General features: G+C 39.7%; 1 protein-coding gene across 2 annotated transcripts in view; it reads left to right on the top strand.

The window, feature by feature from the left end:
• The window catches only part of ZNF385B (zinc finger protein 385B), a 247102-nt gene that overhangs the window by 197819 nt on the left and 23132 nt on the right, over positions 1-26151 (top strand). For both annotated transcript variants that reach the window (XM_077830102.1, XM_077830101.1), the window contains one exon: positions 17475-17637. In XM_077830102.1, coding sequence (XP_077686228.1) covers positions 17475-17637 — 163 coding nt within the window. The remainder of the gene's footprint in view (positions 1-17474; positions 17638-26151) is intronic.

Here is a 26151-nt window from a genome sequence, read left to right as displayed (position 1 = left end):
GTATTGAAAGTGCTTTTTTCCTCTCTCAAAATTCTAATAGTGCTCTCATATTATGCCCGGATGGATAGAGAGGCTTTCATAAATAATACTTTGATATTTAGCATATATTGTCTGGCTTGTTGTTGTTAATCAGCTGTATTACAGTAGCTCTCACTCAAACCAGCAGCCTGCTCAAATTGGCTGGATCCTCTGAGTCATCCAACAGAGGGCCAAGTAGCAATGGGGAAGGGAGAAAAAATATCACAACTTCCTATCCCACCTGGGCTCGCTTTCTGTCTGCTCTTGACTGATACTTCATCTTCATTCTGGCCACCAAATCAGTCTACAGCTTCTCCATGTGGCACTAGTCCCCATAGCAGCTGTAGAACCTTAGCCAGATTGTCCCTGAGACAGCTACGCTCTTAGAAGTGTCTGAAAATTCAACATGCAGCCACAACAGAAGGGAAAGTCACAGCTGCAAAGGCATCTGTTTGGCTTCTGCAAAGCATCATGCTTCTTTTTCTTCTTACATAAGAGTCTTCAGTTCATGGTCAAATAATTTTTCTGCTCTCTTGTCCTCTTCACTTTGGGTTGATTCTTCACTGGAAGTGTTGGAGCCGGGGCACTGTGAAAGCACTGAGTGCAAGATCTATTCCCTTACATTGCCTCAATTCTCCTTCCTCCCCCTGCCCCACTAGCCCTCCCATACAACAAACAGGCTCACAAGTTCATTCTTTATGTACATGAGTCCAATCATCTTCCTTTTAAAATCTGAACATTACCATTTATTGATCACCTATAAAGCAAAGATGTGTCTATTTGCTTCCTCCCCACACACATACACCATCTCTTGGGGAAAGGTCTTTGGCTGCTCAACAAGCACTAGTTCCAGTTTAAGTCTTTAGAGAGAGTAATAATTTCACAATTAAAAGCTAACTCGATTTCAGTGAAATATGGCAGTATAAGGAGTATCAAGATAGCTCAGTAGCACTTTGTGGTGACAACTAAGAGGGGCTCGATTCAGGAAAGAAAACAAATTTTACAAGCAATTCAGAGAAGGCAGATTTTATTGGAGGGTGACAAACCCAGGCCCTAAGACATGCCGAAGGCCACACTAGAATTGAATTCAGTAATAGCTGATTAATTAAAAAGATACCATGATGATAATTGTCTTGTTTTTTAAGCATAAGTAGCCAAAAGGCAAGTTTTTGAAGTTTAAATAAAGGTTACTGGATAAATGGTAACTTGGTAAGTTTGAATGACTAGCTGGTGCTGTCAAAAAAATAACACAGAAGAGAATCAATAACATCAAATAGAAATCTACAAAACTATAACCTGCTTTTTCAAACATTTTACATTTTCCATATAAATAAGACTATTTATATTGATTCTTTGGGTTTCGAGGGCAGTGAAGCAGATAGGAGGTAATTAAAAGCATAAATCTCAGGAGCTTGTGAAGGTAATTCTCGGCTTTGTAGCCAGAGCTGACAAAATGATGAACATTTTTAGCTTCAACATGACAGAAATATTGCGTGATTACAGGGTGCAGGGACATAATGTGCTGAAAGTTCTGTTCAATAGCAGCTATTGAATAAAGCTTCTAACTAAGTTCAGTTGGATTTTTAAAATGTAGCAGTTACTTATTAAGGGTCTGATTTGTACTGTTTCTCTGTTCTTTCCATGTCATTTTCAATAATACCCTATTTTAAGTTAATATTTGGGGGAACCAAGTTTTAAATAGAATTAATCATTGGAAAATAAAGTAACATTGTGAAACCAGGATTTAAAAAATATGTAATGTATGGCTGCATTGTAACTAAAGTTATACTTTAACTTTGAATTGTTCCTCAACTCAGCCTTTAATTAATTTCAGGGAAATTACTCATTTTGGAAGATTTTTTAAAATTCTATTTTGCTGTTTGACAAACAAATTTTAATAGAGATGATATAGAAAATAGTTTTATTCTGAAATCCCCAATAATATATGGAACACTCAAATGTACATGCTGTTATAAAGTGATAGTTTTTATATTTTACCAAACGTTCTATGTAATCAAGTATTTGGTGGGCAATTTACTATTTTATGGAAGCAAGTTTGATAGCTCACGATGTGGAGTGAATTAAAATGCGAATTCATGTGGGATGTTAATGCTTCACTACAACTCTCAGCCTGTAAAATTAAGCACATGTGTAAGTGTGTGACTAGTCACAGTGACTTCAATGACTTCAGACTTCAGTGACTTCGGACATCAGGAATGGTAACATACAAAAGCCAATAGGAGAACACTTCAGTCTTCCTGGACATTCTATAACAGATTTAAAAGTAGCTATACTTGAACCAAAGAACTTCAGGTGCAGCATATAAGGTAAATTGGCCCCTTTGGGCCCATATTAATTTGCTCATTGCTTGTGTGGTTTGGATACCCCATGACACTGTGTGAGAACATATGCAGTGTCTTCGTGCTTCTGTGTGTGTATCCAGTATAAATGACTTCAACAGTTATAAGTCAGAACAATTAAAAGCTCACAAAGAAGGTGCCAATTTCTTTGGTGGGCAACAATCCATCTCTCTTGTGGTTAAAGCACAAACCCGGCAGTCAGAAGATCTGAATTCTCTTCCCAGTCACTCCAAGTTGATTTTGGGAGGTGCTGAGAACCCACTGCTCCCATTGATTTAAACTGACATTGTGAGTGCTCACCTTTTCTGAAAAATCATGCCCTTAATTTGCTTAGTTTCACATTTAAAATGAGAATTATAACTACATAACTCTTAGGGGTTTTCTGAGGCTTTATTTATTAAGTCTCAGACAAAAACTACATCAAGGTGGAATAAGGCGTGAGAGTATGTCTTAATAATTAGGGGTAAAAAAATTACAGGGATACTGTAGTTATTCCAAAACCAAGCACTGTGAACCCAGGAAATTCAGCATTAAGGTTACACTTACAGGAAATCCAAACAAGTTAAGGTATTGAAATATTTATTGAAGGTAATGGAGCAACCTTAACTGTACTCTGCAGTGATATCATGCAATTATCATAAAATTATGATTAAGGCATTTCATTGTTTACATTAGATGTTGACACGGCTTTTTAAAGACACACAAGGTTTCATTCACCCTTATGGTGACACTATAGGGCAGAGTTAAGGTTGTTTGGGTTTTTAATTGTGCCTTTAAATTTCTAACCAGGAACTGACACAGAACATCCAAAATCAGCTTAGAGTGTTGAATTGCTAGGAAGCTTCCACTTCAGTTGAACCTGATGATGCAGAGCAATACATGCTCCTGCAGAAACAAGAACCTTCAGTTTAGGGAAATTTTGCTGCAGGTTGTCATTGAAAAGAACAGAAAGGCTAACATGTCATTTATTTAGACTACATGTGACTGGCTGACCCGACTGAGATAAATTCATTTAATTACTCTTTCATACATCAGCTAGAGATGCTCAAACTCATTTACCTGTAAACTGTGAAATGAATAGCTGCCTATTTAAAATGTATTGTCAGACTTCAGTCATGACATAGTTTCCCATACATTATCCTTTGTTCTGCAGTCTTACTTGGATTTAAAATGTTTCTTTAGGGTCATGCCATTACAAAGGAATATCTGTGATATATCCTTATTATTTTAACAAATTAAAATGAAAAAGTTATATGTAAAGCAAAACATTTTACAATTAATAGGGTTACAATATAATATGATAGCATTCATGCTGTCATGGAAAGAATGTGTACATGTATTCCTTGTATAAAACAGGAAGACTTGTAGTTCAGATGATGTATTGTCATCTGGCATGCAAACCAGTAGATTACATGTTTAATGTATGCATATTTAATTCCACAATTTTAACATCCTGGTGTTTACATTTCAAACTGGGTGTCTTCATAATCGGGAAATGAATATGTTAATTCTCAATTAACAATCAACTTCAGGTTTTAAATAAAACTTAACATCTGGGTGTTTGTGTTTCTCCATGGGAAATGTTTTCAAAAGAAATAGCTTATCATAAACTGTTCATTAAAATCCAGTATACTTATAGATTAGAAGGCTGATTGATTTTTGTTGTTGTTGTATTATAAAGCTTTCATTGCTTGTTTTGTCTTTTACTTACTATTCAGAGATGTTGAATGGCACTAAAAGAACAGATTCATCAAAAGGATAATGGGCAGAAACTTTATGGGGTACAGATTTGAAGAACAGTGGGGTATGTCTGGCATGATTATTGGCATTTCGGTACCCAGAACATTCTGAGCTATTTCATAGCTATGTTGGTGTCTGAAGAGACAAAAAAATTTTTCACTAAGTCCAAATCCTGTAAAGACTTACATGCGCACTTAACTTTATGCACTGAATCCCATGGAATTCAGTGTGGCTTGCAGTGTGTAAAGTTAAGCACATGTGTAAGTCTGCAGGATCTGGCCCAAGTCTGTAAGCGTACCCAGTTCTTTCTGGCAATCTATGAAAGGTTTTCCCCACTGTTAGGTTCCAAATCTATTTTGTTTTAAAGTTGTTCCTGTTCATTAAACTTTTAAATCACTAATTATTGTTTTTCTATCATTTATAGAGAAACATTGAACTTCTTATCTAAACAAATATGAATTAGATGTTGGCAATAGAACAAGTCAGGAACTCGATTTCCTATTTCACAGGAAATTCTGCTGTTTTGATTTTTTTTTTCCATTCAGAAACAGATTGAAAACAAAACAAAATCCCACAAAACATAATTTTAAAAAATCATTTCAAGTCAGTCAAAATTTTTCATTTTGATAAAATGAAAATACTTTGTTCCAATTTCCACATTTTAAAACTTTTATATAAATACATTTTTAAAGAATTTCACTTTGAAAAGTCATTTTGAAACGAGAAATCAAAATGTTTCATTCAAAATTTGTTAAAACGCTATTATCCAAACACTTTGTTTTGTTTTTTCACCAGATTTCATTGAAATTGGCACATATTGAAACCTTGATGAAAATATGTGTCCAAAAAGGTTTCAGTGGAAATGTTTCTGATCAGCTCTATTTATAGTACCTTTTTCCATCAAGTGCATTTTTATAGAAATATAGAATATAGAGCTGGCCTTCTGAAAACAGTTGGCCAAAATTTTCAAACTTGGATGCATAAAGTTAGGCATGTAACTTATTTGGGCACCTAACTATTTACCGTGATTTTCATAGGTGTTGAGCAGCCACAGCTGCCTTTGATTTCAAAGGAAAAGATTGAGTATTCAGTCATTCCTCTTTGAACGATTTATTTCCACTCTCTGGAATTTTAACAAACAAGAACAACACACATTCAGATTCTTCAGAATAAAAAAAGATGAGCGGCAAGTTGAGCATTTTCTTTAAGTCAGTCAGCCTGCTGAACAGGCAGTTTGACGCTGAAGATATGATATTCATACACTTATAAGCCCCCTCCTACATTTTAAAGGGCTGATTCTAGATTACCCGGAAAAAGTAATTTTCTCATTCAAATTGGTACCATTTCAGCTCCCCAGCACCCTGCTTTTAAGTAGCATTATCCAATCAGACTGTATTTCCTCTTTCTAGGAATACGAAAGGCCCTATCCATTAGCTAACTACTAAAATCTGATTTAAGCTTTTGAAATATTTTCTCTTATCCTGCTGTACTAGCTATAAGAAAAGGAGTACTTGTGGCACCTTAGAGACTAACAAATTTATTTGAGCATAAGCTTTCGTGAGCTACAGCTCACTAAATCGGATGCATTCCGATGAAGTGAGCTGTAGCTCATGAAAACTTATGCTCAAATAAATTTGTTAGTCTCTAAGGCGCCACAAGTACTCCTTTTCTTTTTGCGAATACAGACTAACACGGCTGCTATTCTGAAACCTATACTAGCTATGACATTCTGCTTTTTAAATGAACATTAAAAAGTGCTTACAGTGACCAATGTAAACTTGCCACTTTTAACCACATTTTACAATTGCATTTGAAACTATATTTTTATCTTCCTAAAATCATAAAATTTCTCCTCCTAAGATGTTCACTGTTGCATTCATGGGACCAAAATCTGCCCTCAATCATATGCATAGCTCCCATTGACTTCAATGAGAGCTGCCTGCATACACTCGAGCAGAATCTGGAACATAGGAATTAAGTATATAAAATACTCTACTTACAGATGAGGGAGTAGAACCTTCTCTGTCCTTTACCTTTCTGAGAAGGGATTTTAAAGTATGAGGTATATTTATAGCTTGATATATAGCACTGGATAATGACTTTTAGCACATTGTTTTCTTGGTTTCATTCGGAGAGGGAAGTAACATATCTATTAAGCATCTTTTCAACATTGCTGTATATTTTGAGTTTATCGTTTACTTACCCAAGCTCTCCCTACCAGTATATAGCCCAATCTTGCAGTCCTTACTCACACAGTTCCCACTGGAGTAAATGGAAATTTTGCTTGAGTAAGAAAAGCAGTATCAGGTCTCAAAATTAAAGTGCCGGACAAGATGTTTTATTAACAATAACTGTGACAAATATTGATCTCACTTTACAGTACATAATGCAGTGCCTACTGTATTTATAGTTTTCAAGTTATACCTGTTTTCAGGTGAAACTTTCATGCTAAAATATGAATATAAATTGCTCATTAAATATGTAGAGCCAAGTCTTGGAGCCAAAGTCATTGTTACAGAAAGCTCGTCAATGCAATCAAAGCCCTGTGTTCCATTTTATTCTGTGGGGTGGTGGGACACATTACAGGCAGCTCACAAAGGAGTCCACACTCCTTGCATGCCATGGAACTTCCCCTGTGCCCTAGTATGTGGCAAGAGGGGTAAATGAGAAAAGTGATGGAGTGAGATTAAGTGGTTCCACTATCCCAGGGATTCTCAAATAAAAAGTCCACAGCCCATCTGTGCCACCACAACTGTTTTTCTGCATATAAAAGCCAGGGCCAGCCTCTCCTGTGCTTTGAAAGGGGCTAGCAAGCAGAACAATTGTCTGCAGCCACACAGCACAGGGGGCCCTGTGAAGCTAAGTTGCTCAGACTTCTGCTTCAGCCCCTGGTGGCAGGGCTTGGAGCCCTGGGCTTCCACCCCAGGCGGTGGAGCTTCAGCTTTCTGCCCTGGGCCCCAGTAAGTCTAATGTTGGCCCTGCTTGGCAGACCCCCTGAAACCTGCTCGCAGCCCCTCAGGGTGCCCCAACCCCTAGTTGTAAACCACTGCACTATCCATTTGCTCCTTTCCCGAGAGGTGGGGATGCAGCAGTCATGAGGAACATAAGTAGCAACTACCAAGTAACAAGGACAGGAGGAGCCAGTCCTCCATTGCAACTCCCATAGACCTCCCCAACTTACAAGTTTCCCCATGTTAATGGCCTTCCAAAGATTCACTTGGGCACAGGATTTGTCCATATGACTTTTATGAACAATTTGCAGGTAGCACTGCCTCTGATTAAGGTTGCCTGATATGTCCCATTATAAGACCCTGTTTTCAGTTGCTTAAACTTTGCCTAACTTCAACCATTTCAAGCGGAAATTTCCATGCCAGTTTAGGAGGGGTGGGGTGAGTATAATTGTTTTTAAATTTCAGCTGTTTCTGAGAACAACAGTAGAGGAAAATATACTGTTTTGTCAACGTTAAAAATGCCAGTGATCTTTCTTTAAACAGGTCTTGCACCTTGATGCATGGTGCTGGGACTTGAAATTTGCTAGAGGTGTGACCTTGATCTTAAGAATGTGCTTTTTGCTGACCCCACAAAAATCTCCCCAAATTTGGCAAAGTTATAAGCATTTGAAAAATCATGGGTCAGGCAAGCTTCACTTTTAGCAGGTAACAGCTCTGAATTTCCATTCTCCGTGAGCATGCACAAGCCTCTCTCAGCTCCTAGTGTTGATCAGTTTGCACATGGCCATCACCAATGAGTGAACGAATGTGCGCCAGCCCAAGACTACAAGGGCAAAGCTAGGTTTTCCATGTAATTGCTTTTCCCAGCTGCTAAGGCCAACAGAGGGGCCAGGCACTGGAAGCAGGGAGCCTGCCTCTCCTGTGCTTTGAAAGATTCCATCCCGCAAGCGGGTACCAAGACAGTTTGGAGGAAGAAGCTCTCTGATTTGAATGCATGGGGTAACAAGGACTGTGATGGGATGGGGGAGAGATACGGAGTGACTGGGCAAAATACTGGGGATGATAGAGCTGGGGTGGCTGGGAATGGGGGTGATGGGAGGCCAGAACTGGTTGAGCAAGCAGATATGACCTGGGAACTTGGGGTCAGGGAAGAAGGTTGGACGAGAAAACTGGGAGTTGAGGGAAATGGTGGTGACTGGGCTCAAGTTGTGTGGGAGGGTAACCCTGAGATCAAACAAGGAGTTTAGAGGCGGGGGTGAGCGTGGGACTGGGAACCAGTGGTTGGAGATCAGACAAGGAGTTTGGGACTGGGAACCAGTGGGTGGAGAAATGGGAATGGAGGGGAAGGGGAAACCAGACAGACAAGGAGTTGGGATACAGGGGAAGAACTGGAACTGGCTGGGCTAAAGAGACTGGGGAAAGGAACTGGAGCAGGAAACAGATTCAGTGAGCAGCCTGGGGAGGGAAACTAGGTCTGGGAACCAGTGGCGAGGTGCGGGGCTCAGACAAGGAGGTGAGAGTGGGGAACTGGGACTGGCTGGACAAGAAGACTGGGAGACAAGAAGTTGGGGTTGGAGGGGGGAATTTGATAAGGAGTTTGGGACAGGGCATGGAGAAGGGGAGCTGGGGATAGACTGGGACCTGGACAGGCTGCCTGAAAAAGGGAGTCAAGTTTGGGGGAAATGTGCAGAAGTGTTTGTGCCCACTAGAGTATACTCCCCTCCAGAGCCTGGAATGGAACATTGGAAAAGTCTGGTTTAAGTGATATGTCCATCATTCCATAGAACTCTCTGTCAGTCAGGGATAGGATCCAGTTTTCCAGGGCAGCATTCAACTACCTTAACCATGAGACAGTCCTTCCTCTTCCTGCAGGCCCCTGCCTCATTCACCTACACACCTTCCAACTTCTGCAGCACATGAGGCAGGGGCCCACAGAAAACAGCCTCTTTCACTTCACAGTCCTAAAATTAATCCACAGAGCAGGTCCATCCTCTGCACTGAGTGAGCAGGGGTTCTATGGAAAAAACAGTATGTGATCACATAATTAAAGACTGTATCGTATTCCACATGCACCTAGGGACCAAATTAAGGTTGTACAGCCAACCTTCATTTTGGCATTTCCTAACTGTTGACTGCTTGACTTTGCCACCTTAAGTGTGCAGTGTTTTCCCCAAAATTGAAATGGGGGGGGGGGTGTTCAAAAATATGGGGCAGGGGTGAGACCAGTAGGGCGAAGGTGGGCTGTATGGCACCATAGTAAAAACTGACAAATGTTTCACGACCATTTTTTAGATTTAACTCATGTTTTTAAATCATCATACCAATTAAAGTTGGCCACACATGCCTACTATGAAGCACTATGTCTATATCCTTCTTGGTTTCTTGTTGTAATTTTGCACAATTCTGTTAATGAACTTCTCGAATGCAGTGCATTCATTTTTGGTGGCTTCTCATGTGTCCAGTACTTCCATTCCTTCATGATATGCTCATGATCAGGTAGAAGGCGACTTCCTTCAGAACACAAAATTCTATTCAATGAGGAAAAAGAATGCTCAACTGTAGCTGTGGGGACTGGAGGTAGAAAAAGATGAATTCCTACTTCTTTCATCACAGGAAACAGCACAAAAATTGGGTCAAACCACAAGTGATGATAAAGAAGAAGTTGAAGTCAAATCTTCATTCGTTCATCATATAATGATCCACTTTGTGTTCAAATTCTCTGTTCTGTCCTGATCACATGGCAGCCTCATTGCAGGTAGTGCCTCACTCCACTCAACTGTTGGTGTTTTATAAGACCGGCATCTGTAAAAGCTACGTAGAGGTTGATAGAATCCAAAAGTAATTGTAGAGATGTAAGAAGCACATCTGTGTACTTTACTTTTTCAGCTGGCTTAACAAACACTTCTCGTCCTCTTCATTTAAGGAGTTAATATAAGTGCCCTAATTAGTCAACTTCTGAACTGAAGTATTTGCTTCTTCCAGTTCGTTTTCAATGGATATCTCTCTGATTGATCCAAGTGTAGCTTCCATTGCTGGACAGAGATCTACTACTGTTGTAACAGATGCCTGGATGGCATTGTTTAATGACCCAAGTGGTTTCAATAGTAGAATGGTGATTGTCTTCTCTGAACTTAGTAGCAAAAGTAGTCCACCAGCCTCACTACTTAGATCTGTCCCATCTGGTAGATACTTTCCAAAGCCAATAATAATGGTTTCAGTAATTTTGAGACGACAGCCAAGGATCGCTCATGAGAAAGCCATCGGGTTTTCCCAAATTGGACTAATTTGAACTTCATCCAGCATTTTTAACAGCCTCATTAAGTACTTCTAAAATTGGCTTTGACAATGACTTGCTTATAAGACTTTCTGCAAGTTGATGCAGTCCACAGGATTGGTGTTTTGCTGCCTTTCCCCATAGATTGTCAGCACTGGCTTTGCTGATCGGTCTGGCAAACCAAGCTCCCTCACTTTTACTATATAAATCCTTGGTATGCTCACATCTTGAATACTGCATTCAGTTCTGGTCACCCCATCTCAAAAAAGTTGAAAAAGGTACAGAAAAGGGCAACTAAAATGATTAGGGGTATGGAACAGCTTCCATATGAGGAGAGATTTAAAAGACTGGTACTTTCAAGCTTGGAAAATAGACTACTAAGGGGGGATATGATAGAGGTCTATAAAATCTTGACTGGTGTGGAGAAAGTGAATAAGTTCCTTCACATAACACAAGAACTAGGGATCACTCAATGAAATTAATAGGCAGCAGGTTTAAAACAAACAAAAGGAAGTACTTCTTCACGCAATACACAGTCAACCTGTGGAACTTTTTGCCAGGGGATATTGTGAAGGCCAAAACTAGAACAGGGCTCAAAAAAGAAGTGGATAAGTTCATGGAGGATATATCCATCAATGGCTATTAGCCAGGATGGGCAGGGATGCAACACCATGCTCTGAAAGCCTCTGCTTGCCAGAAGCTGGGAGTTGACAATGGGGGGGATGGATCATTCAATAATTGCCCTGTTCTATTATTTCCCTTTGAACCACCTGGCATTGGCCACTGTTGGAAGACAGAGTACTGGGCTAGATGGACCATTGGTCTGACCCAATATGGCCGTTCTTATGTAAAAATTAATTATAATGTAATAAAAATGTTTAGTACAGAAACTCCCAACACCAGCCAAAATTGATCACTTGGGCAACACAGCTCTGTCTGCTGGATACCTAGGCAGAGTAGGTGAGTTCATGTAAATACAGTCTGGTCCTGAAGCCTTCCCCCCCACCCCGGCTCATCACTAGCTGTCAGGGGAGAGCTCATTCAGAACTTTGCTTATAAATCATGATTTGAAATGATAAGGTTGGCCAACATTGCCGAAACAACTGTGCCAAGGTTGTCAGAAAAAACAACAGCTGTGTGAAAAAGCTAGTCTCTGTTCATATTTTTCAAGCCTATTATACTTTTTCAGATACAAGTATTTTATCATACACTGTATATGCTTTTAAAATGTGTATTCATGTTTCAGTTTCAATTCAAATTTCCAGCCAATGACTAAACTGGCAACACTACATGTAACTAGTTGACCATTGTGGGGGGTGCTGGAGGAATTCAGGAGGGGTTGTAGGGAAATCCCTAGTAGTGAGTGTTTGATTAACCTTGCTTTTGTGTGTGTAATATTGACATTTCTGGTATAGAATTTGCATGAATTAAATTAATTTGGCCCAAATTAACTATTGCCAAAAAAGTCTCTTCAGTTTACCCTTGAAATATTGTAGCGCTACTATATTTACTTTCAGTATTGTTTTATTTTCTATTGGGTTTTAATCTCTAAGTAGCAAATTATCTTTATGTTACTAATAAAACATAGGCTAATTTCACATTTGGCTTTTTTAACCTTGTATGCAAATTTCTTTTATATTTTCTGCAAAAATGGAAATAAATGTAATATCTCATAACTCAATGAAAAATTAATACTTGGAAGTCTAGTGGGCTAATTTAAAAGACACTCAGAATGTTAGAATTATATATGTAATCACTGCTAGCATGCCTGTATTACATTTTAGTGTTTGTTAATTAGAATTGAGATTATGAAAGCATACAATACAAAGAAGTTTGCTCTTAAAGTGACTTTTGTACGAAAGATCTTCTCAAAGTAGGAGGCAACGGGGTAATAAACAGAGATAAATCAATGACCCCTTGTTGGACCTGAAGTTGCAAAACAGCCATCATTTCCCCCTGCTTGCAGGGCTCAGGGAAAGTTCACAGAGTATTGCTTCTTGTAATATAACAATGCTTTGTATCACTATTACAGCCCACCTACCAAAGAAAAATAGAAGTAAATGAAACATGCAGGCATAGGATCAGAAATATTTTAAAGACTTATTTAAAGGATAGTGGATCAAATTCTGCCTCCCACTGCACCTGTGCATTTCCTTTGGAATTGCTGTCCCTAGTGACAGTGAATCTGTCTTAGTGACAATAAAATAAATAAAATTGTGTTAAAAAATTAACACCTGTTTTTAATTCCCTCACTATGTAGGATAATCCTTGGGTAAAATGCTAACAGTTAACAATTTACTATTAGGTTTCAGAGTAGCAGCCGTCTTAGTCTGTATTTACTATTAGTAACAAAGTAATTATAAACACTGTATGGATTTTTCTTTATCATCTGGTACTGCTGCTGGTATATGCTAATAAGGTGTAAGGATATACAGTTTTGAAAATATAAGGTCATCTAAAACTGTAACTAAAATTTGCAATGTTTTATGTGTTATGCATCTCCAGTGACTTTACAATGAGTTTCAAACTAAAATGAAATATAACACCAAGATATTATGAATGGTATCTTGTATTATAAGTCCTTGCTAATAATTACTCCCTGTAGAAAATAGTGGTTCAAAATGAATATTAGTCAAAAATACCGGTTTTGATTCACCTAGATTCCATAAATTCACCCCCAAATTAGCACTCAGGCTGGGATTTTCAAAGGAGTATAATGGAGTTAGGTTCCTTAAGGCTTCATAGAAAAGCCCAGCCTCAAATTGCAGTTGGCAAATAATTTGCAAAGCTATTAAATTCTATATGTTAAACAATTGGATCATTTCTAGTGCTTTTACTAAATATAATTATCTGTGGCAGCTTTTGTATGCTACAAGCAGTTGTCTCCTTTTGCCAAGTTTTTGACTCTGTAGAGTAATTTCAGCATTGAAATATATGCTATAGAAATGAAATGCTTGTTAGCTGAGAAGTTGTATTATAGCTAAAAGTATATACTTAAAATGACCTTTACAAATGACCTTTACCTTTAAAAATTGTACTACGTTGCCTACTTTTGATTATCATTAATTTAAATGTTTTTTATTCCAGGATGGCACAATTGTGAAAATGCTGAAACATACGAATATTCATTATGATTTTCCCTTACAATTCGGATGCAGCCTAATTTAATCCTATGAAAGTTAATTTGTTTCACATAAGGCTAGTTCTTGTATTCTGTATACACCTTGTTGGGAGTTTTTCTGGCATAAATGTTGTGTGATTGAGTCTATATTTTGTACATTTTCTCTGTAAGATAAACAATGCCAAATATTAGTAATACATTTGCAAGGGACAAAATATTGTCTTATAATCTATTGTTTTATAATCTTTATCGATATGAAGACTTCAAGATTTAGAAGTGTTATTGGTCCTTGGCCTTACACTAGCTAACATTTATTTTTTTTATCAATGACCTGGAAGAACACTTAAAATCATTACTGCTGAAGTTTACAGATGACACAAAGATTAGAGGAGTGGTAAATAGTGAAGAGGACAAGTCACTGATACAAATCAATCTGGATCACTTGGTAAACTGGGCACAAGCCAACCAAATGCATTTCAGTACAGCTAAATATAAAGCCATGCATCCAGGAACAAAAAGTGCCGGCCATACTTACCGGACAGGGAACTCTATCTTGGGAAGCAGTGATTCTGAAGAAAACTTGGGGTGATGGTGGATAATCAGCTGTACATGAGGTCTGTGTGATGCTGTGGTCAAAAGGATTAATATGGCCCTGGATACATAAATAGGGGAATCTTGAGTAGGAATATGAATATATTTTTATTTAGTACTAGTGTGACCATTACTGGAATGCTGTGTCCATTTGTGGTGTCCATGCTTCAAGAAGGATGTTGAATAACTGGAGAGAGTTCAGAGATAAGCCATGAAAATGAGGGAGAGATTCCAGGAGCTCATCTTATTTAGCTTAACAAAGTGAAGGTTAAGGGGTGTCTAGATCAGTCTTTAAGTACCTACATGGGGAATAGAAATTTGATAGTAGAGGACTCTTCAATCTGGTGGACAAAAGTATAATAAAAGCCAATAGCCGATAACTGAAGCTAGACAAATTCTGACTGAAAATAAGGTGTAAATTAATCAGTGGTACAATTTATCCAGCATCGTGTGGGATTCTCCATCACTAGTAACTTTTAAATCCAGATCCGATGCTTTTCTAAAAGATATGTTCTAATTCAAGCAGAAATATTTTTTGGAAGTCGAATGGCCTGAGTTACATAAGAGATCAGAGTAGATGATCACAATGATTCCATCTGGCCTTCTAAACTATGAATTTGTGATCTTGTGTGATAATACATGGATATAATTACCATCTAGTGGAAATCAGAAGTGAAATACTATGGCTGAGCTACCCGGCAGAATTCAGTGAAGGCTTTGCAAATATTTATAAAAAGCTTACATTAGTTTTAATTCTATCTGGACTTGTTTGTTTTCAACAGGTCTCTTGTACAATAGATGACGATTGAATGAAGTGAATCAAAAACAGTAGTATGATGTTGCAGGTACTTTCATTGCAAATATCAGCAGAAAGGCTTATTAGCAATGTACTGATGTAGTAAACCTCTCTCTTTGGTGCCCCTATGTTTCTTTATGGTGTAGATTTTGGCCTCAGGCAGCACATGCTCTTGTCACCAGAACATGTATGCATTGAGCATAATTGTAGTTAAAATATTTAAGGGGACACCATCAACTTGAAAATCATATTTGAATCTGAAAATTTGGTGGTGGTTTCCCCCAGCTAGCCCTAAAGACCCTTTCTAAACCTAAATAGGGGAGTAGAAAAACCCTTTGAAAATTAAGATTTTTTTTTTAAAATCAGGATATACTATTTAAAGGGTGCTTTATCAGAAAGCTGAATTTTTGAAATTAGTTTCAAAAAATTCAAGTTAAGTGTCCCTTTAAATACTGTATGTAAAGTAGTGATTATGCTGTACAGTTAGCTGTTGCTCTATAATCTTTGCATTGTGTTTTATTATACGTTAATACTGCAGATGTTTTGAAGTCTAGAGTAGTTGCATCACAACTAATTGTTAGACTCTGTACTGTAAATATTGTACCCACTATTTTAATATTAGGTTGTTAGTTTTTTGGAAAGGTTTGCAGGCTACAGTTAGCCTCGTATTTCTTATTGCTGAACACTTGCTTAGCAAAACTTTTTCAGAAGTATACAGTCTGGTAGAACATGCAGTCTATTCTGTTCCTTTAGAGCAGAAAGCATTTACTTTTATTTTACAGTACATGTGCTCACCTATGAAGCTGCAATATACACCAGTATAAGTACTTCATCTCACCTAAGTGACTATTTTAGCTGCATGCTTTAGTGATTTTAATGGTGTCAATAATTTTCATGAAGACTTTAGTGAACACAGATTTGTGTGCGTTCTCTTGTCTGTTTCACTTGTTCCTACTGTTTGCTTACATTCCACCTTCATGGTAAGGCTCTGTGATTACATGCTGTGCCAATGGTGACTGTACTGTGGTGCCTAGTTACATTGAGCCCTCGTACAATTGCCCTCTTTATAGCAACGCTGCTTTATAACACCTAAAGTGTTTGGATCCCAAAGTCAATATTCATAAAGCATGTGTCGTTTGTTTCATGGTTTCCTTCATTTAACATAGTGAGCAAAATGCAGTAGTCCTAATCCAATGATAGAGAGATGTGTTAACAATGTACATTTGCATGAAAACAGTAAATGTTTCTTGTGCTGATATTTACATGTGGGGCACTGAGATGTGGTCATCTCTGTGTCAGTATGGAAAACATCATTGCTCCCAACGTTTTAGTTTGAATTAAATCACAATATTAACTTAAATAGTTAATATGTGTCCTTCAATAGTGGCACCTATTTAACAGAAGTTTCAAATCTTTAAAAGGATGATATTTACAAATAGATACTCTCATTAGTAATGCAAAGCTATTGCTAAAATACTGTTTAAATGTATGTTAAAACAGCTTATGGATTGTGTATAAATATAAGATATTTCAGCAATTTTCTATTCTATAAAGGCTGTTAATGAAATTAGTGTTTTGGAAGTCAGCTTTGTGTTTAAAAAACCATAGCTTAAAATTTTCAAACTTGGGGGTCTAAATAAGTGACCTGATTTTTATAGGTGGTTGGTATATACGATCGATGGGAGCAATGGGTGCTCAGAACCTCTGAAAATCAGTACACTTATGTAGGTGCCTAACTTTAGGCATGAAACTTTGAAAACTTTGCCCTTAGTTTCTATGAATAACTTTGTGACAAAAGTCTAACGTACACCAAATGTTATTTTACACTACTAATTTTCTACAGAACTGTGTAGTATAAATTTTATAACATTTTAGAAAAGAAGCTAATAAGAAGTACAACCTTTTCCAGGGTATCCTGTCCTTCATATTCCAACATTTTAAGGCTTTGGAAAGAGCTCTACAAGACTACTGATAAAATATAACATAACTTGGTAACCATTTTATGCATTTCGTATGTTTCATTTGGGGCTATTAAAGTTTATAGCTTATATGTTTCTTTTTTTTTCATCCCTTCCCCCTTGATCTAATAGTGAAGTCATAATCTTATTAATGCCCATTTCAATTGCTATTAGTGTAATGATGCAAATACTTTATAACTCTTGTACTAGGTCAAGGAGGAGAAAAACGGATTATTTAATCCTGTTACAGCATAGAGTACATCTTTCTAACGATAAGCAATAAAGATTAGGGAACAGCACATGAAAATTAAATAGAAGTTTTCGAAATTGGATGTGTTTACATTTACATAGAGGTTTAAATCTTTCATGGGTATGACAGTAAGGAATTAGATAAGCAGCTGTCAATTCTAATATACACTTGAAACCTCATGTTCCAAGGTGCTGAAAATACATACTCTTCATTAAAATCTCCGTCAAAATGCAAGTCTTCCCCTCTGAATACATAAAATACATTAACCTTTGGAAAGTAATTAACAAGGTGCTACTAAAGTTTGTCAGGTGGAATAATATGGTGCCTATTATTGAAAGTATCATTTTTTCTATATTATCATCCATTGTGTTATATGGAAGTACAAAAAATGAGCCTGATTTGTTCTCCTTTGTAGAGCCAGGCCGAGGCCCACTACAAAGGAAGTAAACATGCCAAGAAGGTCAAAGCACTAGAGGCAACGAAAAATAAACCAAAAGCTGGTTCTTCCAAGGACAGCGCAAAGGCTAACACAAGCTGCTCCACCACGCCAGTCACAGCCAACATCTCTGACAAATCAGGTCAATGACAATTTTTGTTCTCTACATTCTTTTGCTTTCCTTTTTTGTGTTTGTGTGAGAGTCTGACTGAGTGTTAGTGGTCTGTGACTTGTTTTTGTAAACTGCTAATATGCTTTACTATACAGGAATGACTGTATTTGATATTCAGTACCAAAACATCTTTAACACACATGAAACATTCCCTATATCACAGTACTAAGGCTTAATTTCAAATAACGTTTATAAGATTTTCATGTGGAATTTATATTTACAAAATATGGAACATGTTGTACTAATGCCATCTAAACTTGTGATTGTGAATTGATTAGAATTGCTCCATTCAGCTTCCATTGAAGTCATTGTGTGTATCTTGAGGGCAAAAGTTGTCTCCAGGAAACTCCCTTTCTCAAAAAGGGGAGGCCTGCTCAAACCAAATGAGGATAGTTATGGCTATGAAAATCTCCTTCAACAAATACACGGGAGCCTTGTAGCATAGATTTTTTTTTAATGGCTTCCACAACCTCATGTAAGCTTCCACGTTATTTGTTCTTCTGTTCCTTCTGGTAATCTCAGAAATATTGTTAACCCTAGTGTGTGTGAGTTATTGTTTCAGTTTTGCTCTGTTCCCTCTGTGATATGTTGCTGAATAAAGCAGAAATGTTTCCTGAACTTTCTGGCACAGTGTGAAATACTACTATAATCCTTATCCAGTAGAAAGCAGCCACTTTTGGTTTCCCAGGCTATGAAATGAAATAGACTCTGAGAGGTTTGCTGCTTCCTTCATGACCACTGTTTATCACCCTTTTCCCAGGAGCTGAGCTTTGACACAAATGCCAAAAGGAGAATGACATTAGAAAATGTTTTAATGTGGAAGTGACTAATTCCCATGCTAATGGCCATTTAGGGCTCAATCCTGCACTCTTTACGCAGGCAAAACTCTCATGGATTGGGCCTTTAGCCTAAAAAGGTTGAGGTTCCGTTTGGTTTACCTAATCCACCTACATTTTAGTTTTGGGTGAAACAATATAAACCCAGGTAGCACCTTCCAATAAATAAAACCAAGATTTTATAAAACAATAAAAGAGATGGCGGACACACAGTAATGGTCAATATAACTGAAATAAGAGAAGAGTGAGTGAGAGAATCGAGAGGCATCTTCAGGACATGTTCTAAAATTAGACAATGAAAGAGAGAATTTAATTGTGAAAGGTATGTGAAAATGCTAAGATATTTTTAAAGAACTCTAACTTTGTGGATCTTGCAATGGAAAATATCTCATATTATCTCCTTGAATGTAAACTAAAAAACAAACAAACCCCTAAAACTGAATCTACTGTTTAGCTTGAAAATTTCAAGTGAAAATAGCCTGTCACTCCATTTCTACTGCCACTTGTCCGGGTTCTACTGTCACACATGTTTCACTGTAGAAGCCTGTGGTTGCAACTTTATTAAACTTGAAGCAAATCTGGGGTTACCCAGCAAATTTTAATCCCAGCAATGACAATTAAATCAAAGAGTAGACTCCCCTGTAGGCCAAAACAAGGGTCCAAATAATGGGAGTTGGAATCTCCTTCACTATACCACAAGACCAGTCCTTCTGCTGGCAGATGGGGCCCACCAGTAGAGAGATGTTTTGTGTAGTGCTTGAGCCAGACCACAAGCCTGTCTCAGGCATACTTGCCTCATGCCATTTGCCTTTACCCTACTTGTTCTCTAATCCATGCCTAGTTTTAGAAAGGGGTTAAAACAACCTAATGCCACTAGAAGGGACTCCAGCCCACAAAGTTGCTACCGTATCATTATTTATTTGTTAACGTGAACTAAAAAAAATATCCCGGATATCTTTTAGCTTCACATTAGTGCAGGTGTTTCGAGCACTCAAAATAAATCACAATGGCAGATCAGTGAACTGCTGCCTTACCAGCTAAGAACAAATGGGCCCAAAAGGTGCAGGTCCCTATGGAGGAGACAGAGTCATAACTCCCTGACCTTGCTTTGCTGAACTTGGCAACTAAGATCCTAGTGGGGAGCTGGGAATCTGTTTGAAGCAGTGGATTCTACAAGTGTATTTTCAGTTACCATATCACCATCTAATTCCAGAGCTATTGAGTCAGAGATGGAGTACTTGTGGCACCTTAGAGACTAACCAATTTATTTGAGCATAAGCTTTCGTGAGCTACAGCTCACTTCATCGGATGCATTCATTGGAAAATACAGTGGGGAGATTTATATACATAGAGAACCTGAAACAATGAGTGTTACCATACACACTGTAATGAGAGTGATCACTTAAGGTGAGCTGTTACCAGCAGGAGAGCGGGGGGAAAAACCTTTTGAAGTGATAATCAAGGTGGGCCATTTCCAGCAGTTGACAAGAACATCTGAGGAACAGTGGAGGGTGGAGGGGGGGAATAAATATGGGGAAATAGTTTACTTTGTGTAATGACCCATCCACTCCGAGTCTCTATTTAAGCCTAAATTAATTGTATCCAGTTTGCAAATTAATTCCAACTCAGCAGTCTCTCATTGGAGTCTGTTTTTGACGTTTTTTTGTTGAAGAATTGCAACTTTTAGGTCTGTAATCGAGTGACCAAAGAGATTGAAGTGTTCTCCAATTGGTTTTTGACTGTTATAATTCTTGATGTCTGATTTGTGTCCATTTGTTCTTTTACGTAGAGACTGTCCAGTTTGACCAATGTACATGGCAGAGGGGCATTGAAACAACTCTGACATCATAATCAAAAAGGCCGACAAAGGAAGTGCTGTCGTCATCATGAATAAGTTGGAATATGAACAAAGAGGCTGCTAGGCAACTCTCCAACACCACTTTCTACAAGCCATTAGCCTCTGATCCCACTGAGAATTACCAAAAGAAACTACACCATTTGCTCAAAAAACTCCCTGAAAAAGCACAAGAACAAATCTGCACAGACACACCCCTGGAACCCCGACCTGGGGTATTCTATCTGCTACCCAAGATCCATAAACGTGGAAATCCTGGATGCCCCATCGTCTCAGGCATTGGCACCCTGACAGCAGGATTGTCTGGCTATGTAGACTCCCTCCTGAGGCCCTACGCTACCAGCACTCCCAGCTATCTTCGAGACACCACTGACTTCCTGAGGAAACTACAATCCATCGGTGATCTTCCTGAAAACACAATCTTGGCCACTATGGATGTAGAAGCCCTCTACACCAACATTCCACACAAAGATGGACTACAAGCCGTCAGGAACAGTATCCCCGATAATGTCATGGCAAACCTGGTGGCTGAACTTTGTGACTTTGTCCTCACCCATAACTGTTTCACATTTGGGGACAATGTATACCTTCAAATCAGCGGCACTGCTATGGGTACCGGCATGGCCCCACAGTATGCCAACATTTTTATGGCTGACTTCGAACGACGCTTCCTCAGCTCTCGTCCCCTAATGCGCCTACTCTACTTGCGCTACATTGATGACATCTTCATCATCTGGACCCATGGAAAAGAAGCCCTTGAGGAATTCCACCATGATTTCAACAATTTCCATCCCACCATCAACCTCAGCCTCAACCAGACCAGTCCACACAGGAGATCCACTTCCTGGACACTATGGTGCTAATAAGCGATGGTCACATAAACACCGCCCTATACCGGAAACCTACTGACCGCTATTCTTACCTACATGCCTCCAGCTTTTATCCAGACCACACTACACGATCCGTTATCTACAGCCAAGCTCTATGATACAATCGCATTTGCTCCAACCCCTCAGACAGAGACAAACACCTACAAAATCTCTATCAAGCATTCTTACAACTACAATACCCACCTCCTGAAGTGAAGAAACAGATTGACAGAGCCAGAAGAGTACCCAGAAGTCACCTCCTACAGGACAGGCCCAACAAAGAAAATAACAGAACGCCACTAGCCATCACCTTCAGCCCCCAACTAAAACCTCTCCAGCGCATCATCAAGGATCTACAACCTATCCTGAAGGACGACCCATCACTCTCACAGATCTTGGGAGACAGGCCAGTCCTTGCTTACAGACAGCCCCCCAACCTGAAGCAAATACTCACCAGCAACCACACAACAGAACCACTAACCCAGGAACCTATCCTTGCAACAAAGCCTTTTGCCAACTGTGTCCACATATCTATTCAGGGGACACCATCATAGGGCCTAATCACATCAGCCACACTATCAGAGGCTCGTTCACCTGCACATCTACCAATGGGATATATGCTATCATGTGCCAGCAATGCCCCTCTGCCATGTACATTGGTCAGACTGGACAGTCTCTACTGTAAAAGAATAAATGGACACAAATCAGACATTAAGAATTATAACATTCAAAAACCAATTGGAGAACATTTCAATCTCTTTCGTCACTCGATTACAGACCTAAGAGTTGCAATTCTTCAACAAAAAAACTTCAAAAACAGACTCCAATGAGAGACTGCTGAATTGGAATTAATTTGCAAACTGGATACAATTAACTTAGGCTTGAATAGAGACTGGGAGTGGATGGGTCATTACACAAAGTAAACTATTTCCCCATGTTTATTCCCCCCCTCTACCCCCCACTGTTCCTCAGACGTTCTTGTCAACTGCTGGAAATGGCCCACCTTGATTATTACTACAAAAGTTTTCCCCCGCTCTCCTGCTGGTAATAGCTCACCTTAAGTGATCACTCTCGTTACAGTAAAAAGAAAAGGAGTACTTGTGGCACCTTAGACACTAACCAATTTATTTGAGCATAAGCTTTCGTGAGCTACAGCTCACTTCATCGGATGCATAAAGTGGAAAATACAGTGAGGAGATTTATATACACACAGACCATGCAAAAATGGATGTTTACCAGACACATTGTAAGGAGAGTGATCACTTAAGATGAGCTATTACCAGCAGGAGAGTGGAGTGGGGGGAGAGAAAACCTTTTGAAGTGATAATCAAGGTGGGCCATTTCCTGCCCACCTTGATTATCACTTCAAAAGGTTTTCTGCCCTGCCCCCCGCCCCCCGCACTCTCCTGCTGGTAATAGCTCATCTTAAGTGATCACTCTTCTTACAATGTGTTTGGTAAACATCCATTTTTGCATGGTCTGTGTGTATATAAATCTCCTCACTGTATTTTCCACTTTATGCATCCGATGAAGTGAGCTGTAGCTCACGAAAGCTTATGCTCAAATAAATTGGTTAGTCTCTAAGGTGCCACAAGTACTCCTTTTCTTTTTGCGAATACAGACTAACACGGCTGCTACTCTGAAATGAGTCAGAGATGGAGTGGGAAAATGCAAGGGAAGTTTTATTAGATTACTGTCTAAAAAACCAGATAATGCTATATATTAGATGTGATTTTGTAAAACGGTAGTTGAAAAAATATATACGTAAGAGTGGGTTTTACCTTATTGTATGTTTGCTGCAACAGAAAGAATCATTTACATTGCCTTTGAGAATTTGGAGAATGATAGATTTTTTTTCTTTACTCTTAATATTTCAGCATATCTTTCTGCCTCTGAGGGATGGGTTCTTTTTAATATCTGTATTATGGGTAAATTTATTTTAGTTGGTCTTAAAGATTTCTATTGTGGGACGCTTAGCTTGCATCTGTATTTTTGTTTTTCTTTAACTGTGTTTCTCTTGTTTTGTGAATCTTTAAGTTCTCTTTGCTCATCTTTGGTTCTCTGTCCTTTTTTGGACCCAAACTTTTTTTGTAATTTTTCTACCATTGCTGTATCAGTGCAGTTCCGCTTGTGGTAACATAGCATGGATGGGGAATGTTTATGTAGGCTGACCACTGGCTTTTACCACTGTCATCTACATGTGCTCTGAACAGGGTAAGAAACTTTGGTAGTAGGTTGCCAATGACCTGTTTACATTAGTGCTTATGTGATGGTCACCATCTTGGCCTACACAATGGGGATTGAACCGGGGACATCCAGAGCTGAAAGAGCTAGCTTGAGCTAAAGAGCCAAACACTCTAGCTAGGAAGACTCTCAAGCGCCATGCATCAGGCATTGGGAAGGACATGAAGCACTCACTCGCCAGTAGGTTATGCTTGTGATGGTGTGACCACAACCATAGGAGAAATTTTAGTGTATGTGTGTCTCTCTCTCTCTCTCAAAGGCCAAAGCCAAATTCACCCAAGTCCTTATTGTTCAAACATTTTGAATGGTCTTCAGGAGAACTTGGTTACTGCAGGTAAATATGATTTCTGGCAGATGTAAGGGGCTGAATTTGGACCTTGAGAATGATGCTACTTTTTGAATCTATTGCTGTGAGAAGCAACAATCTCCTCTTGTGGTGTTAATAGGATAGTGTGACTCAGAAATAAGCTACTGTATTCACTGTTCATTAACCACCATATTAAAAGACAATATTATGCCTCAGTGAAGCTTCTTTGGTTTTGTGTAGCCAGAATACAAGAACAGTGGCAGATTATATTCAACAGGTTTGGAGTTCTAGCTGAATCATACTTTGGTGTGGTACTTACTTTTGAGCCTCCAACTCTCCTCTGTTTAGGAATATCTCTGCAATATTTGTGTGTCCTTTTCTCTGTCCTGTATCTTGTCCTTATTACCCTGCTTCCATTTTTCTTGATCTTTGTATGTTTAGCTGTTGAAGTGTTACTGTTAATTTTGTTGTTTTAGTCAGGGGTTCTCACAACAACTCTCACTGATGGCCTCAGAGTGCGGCCACCGATGCTCACTGGTGGCCTCAGAGTGCGGCCACCGATGCTCACTGGTGGCTGCACTGACACTTTTTCTAAAATATTTAATTAATTTTAGGAAAAGGAATTAAATATACACATCCAAATCAGTAAAAAGAACAGGAGTACTTGTGGCACCTTCGAGACTAACAAATTTATTAGAGCACAAGCTTTCGGTGTAATTTATATTTGAAGGGTTTTTTGGCAGATTCAGTAGTAAAAATAACGCTGCCTCTCCCTTCGGGAGTGATATTTGTATATTTGTTAATATCACAGCACACTTAGTAGCTACCTGGGAGGCTAGAAAAGGTGATATTAACAAACATACAAGTATCACTTTTCACAGGTAACTAGTAACTCTGCTGTGAAAAGTGATACTTGCATGTTTGTTAATATCACTTTTCTCAGCAAGCCCCAGGACCCCTTAAGCCCTGGATGGGGGCGGGGACGAAAGGGGGAGGCAGCAGGGGCCAGAGGTAATGGTGGGGTGGATGCAGGACCAAGGGATGCAGCGGGGGCCCCAGGCAATGTGTGGGGATAGATGCAGGGCTGTGGGAGGCAGCGGGGATGGGTGATGAGTCTCACTGTTGCGTGGCCAGAGCCAGGGCCTGGTGTCTGCTGCCATAGGGCCAGGGCTCAGTGCCCGTGGCCAGAGCATGGAACTGGGGACAGGAACTGCGTGGCTGAAGCCAGGGATCGGCGCTGGGTGCTGGAGCCAGGAGTCAGCGCTCGCTGCTGTGCAGCCAGAGCCAGGGGTTGGCATCTGGGGCTAGCTCCCTCCACCATGTGGCTGGAGCCCAGGAACAGAGGTGTGGGTTGGCACCTGCTGCTGTGCAGCTGGGCAGGGCATCAGTGCCAGGAGCTGGGGCTGTGCTGCCGGAGCTGTGGGTTGGCACCTGCTGCTGAGCAGCTGGAGCAGGGGATCAGGGCCGGGAGCTAGAGCCACACGTCCGGAACTGGGGGCCAGACACCGACTGAAGCTCCACAGCTGGGGCTGGGTGTCAGCACCAGCTGCCCCGCAGCCAGGCCCAGGGGTTGGAGCCCACTGCCATGTAGCTGGGGCTGGGGTCATCGGCACCTGGGGCCAGTGCCCGCCACTGCACGGCTGGACTCCAGGATTGGAGTTGGGAGCCCAGCACCTGCTACCACGCAGCTGGAACCACGGGCCGGAGGCTGAAGACCTGCAGCTGAAGGTTAGGTCCTTGTGGCTGGAGCTGGGGGGCCGCACAGCTAGGCTCCTGAAGTCCCGGTGCAGGGCAGTGCATCCAGGAGCAAAAAGGAGGAAGTGGGAGGGGCCAATGCTTTTCTCCCCCTTAGCCCCAGTCGCTGCCCAGAAGGCTGTTGTGGCCACACAAAAACCCCTGGTGGCCGCATTTGAGAAACATTCTAGATCATTAGGGTTATGAAATTAGTCGTTCACTGTATAACTTCTGGTTAATTCCCTTTTCCCCGCAAGTATTAATTTGTGGAAGAATTGATCCTTTTAAGGAACATTAGCAGGAGTTTGTGATATCATAGTTTGAGATATTATGTATGGAGAAAGGGCCACATGGCTGATAGTTTTTAATGACACTGATAAGATGGAGGGGGCACACACGGGTCCCTTGTTCAAACCTGTGGCCCTGTGAAGATGAATCTGAGTCATTTTTGTTTTTAAGGTAAGTTTCTAGCTTTTTTCCTGAAATAACCAATATAAATCAATGTCAACAAATAGTGAGGGTTGAAAGACCCAGCAACTGGATTCCACTTCTGTGGAAGGAGGCGGGGGAGGGAAGACCTAAACATTGCCCTGTTCTGCCACTCCACGTACACTTTTTATGAAAAAGCAGACCGGTAAG

This window comes from Eretmochelys imbricata, chromosome 11, assembly GCF_965152235.1.
Source record: "Eretmochelys imbricata isolate rEreImb1 chromosome 11, rEreImb1.hap1, whole genome shotgun sequence".
NCBI classification, from domain to species: Eukaryota; Metazoa; Chordata; order Testudines; family Cheloniidae; genus Eretmochelys; species Eretmochelys imbricata.
Note: the sequence above shows the minus strand (reverse complement) of the source record. Positions and strands in the feature narration are given on the sequence as shown.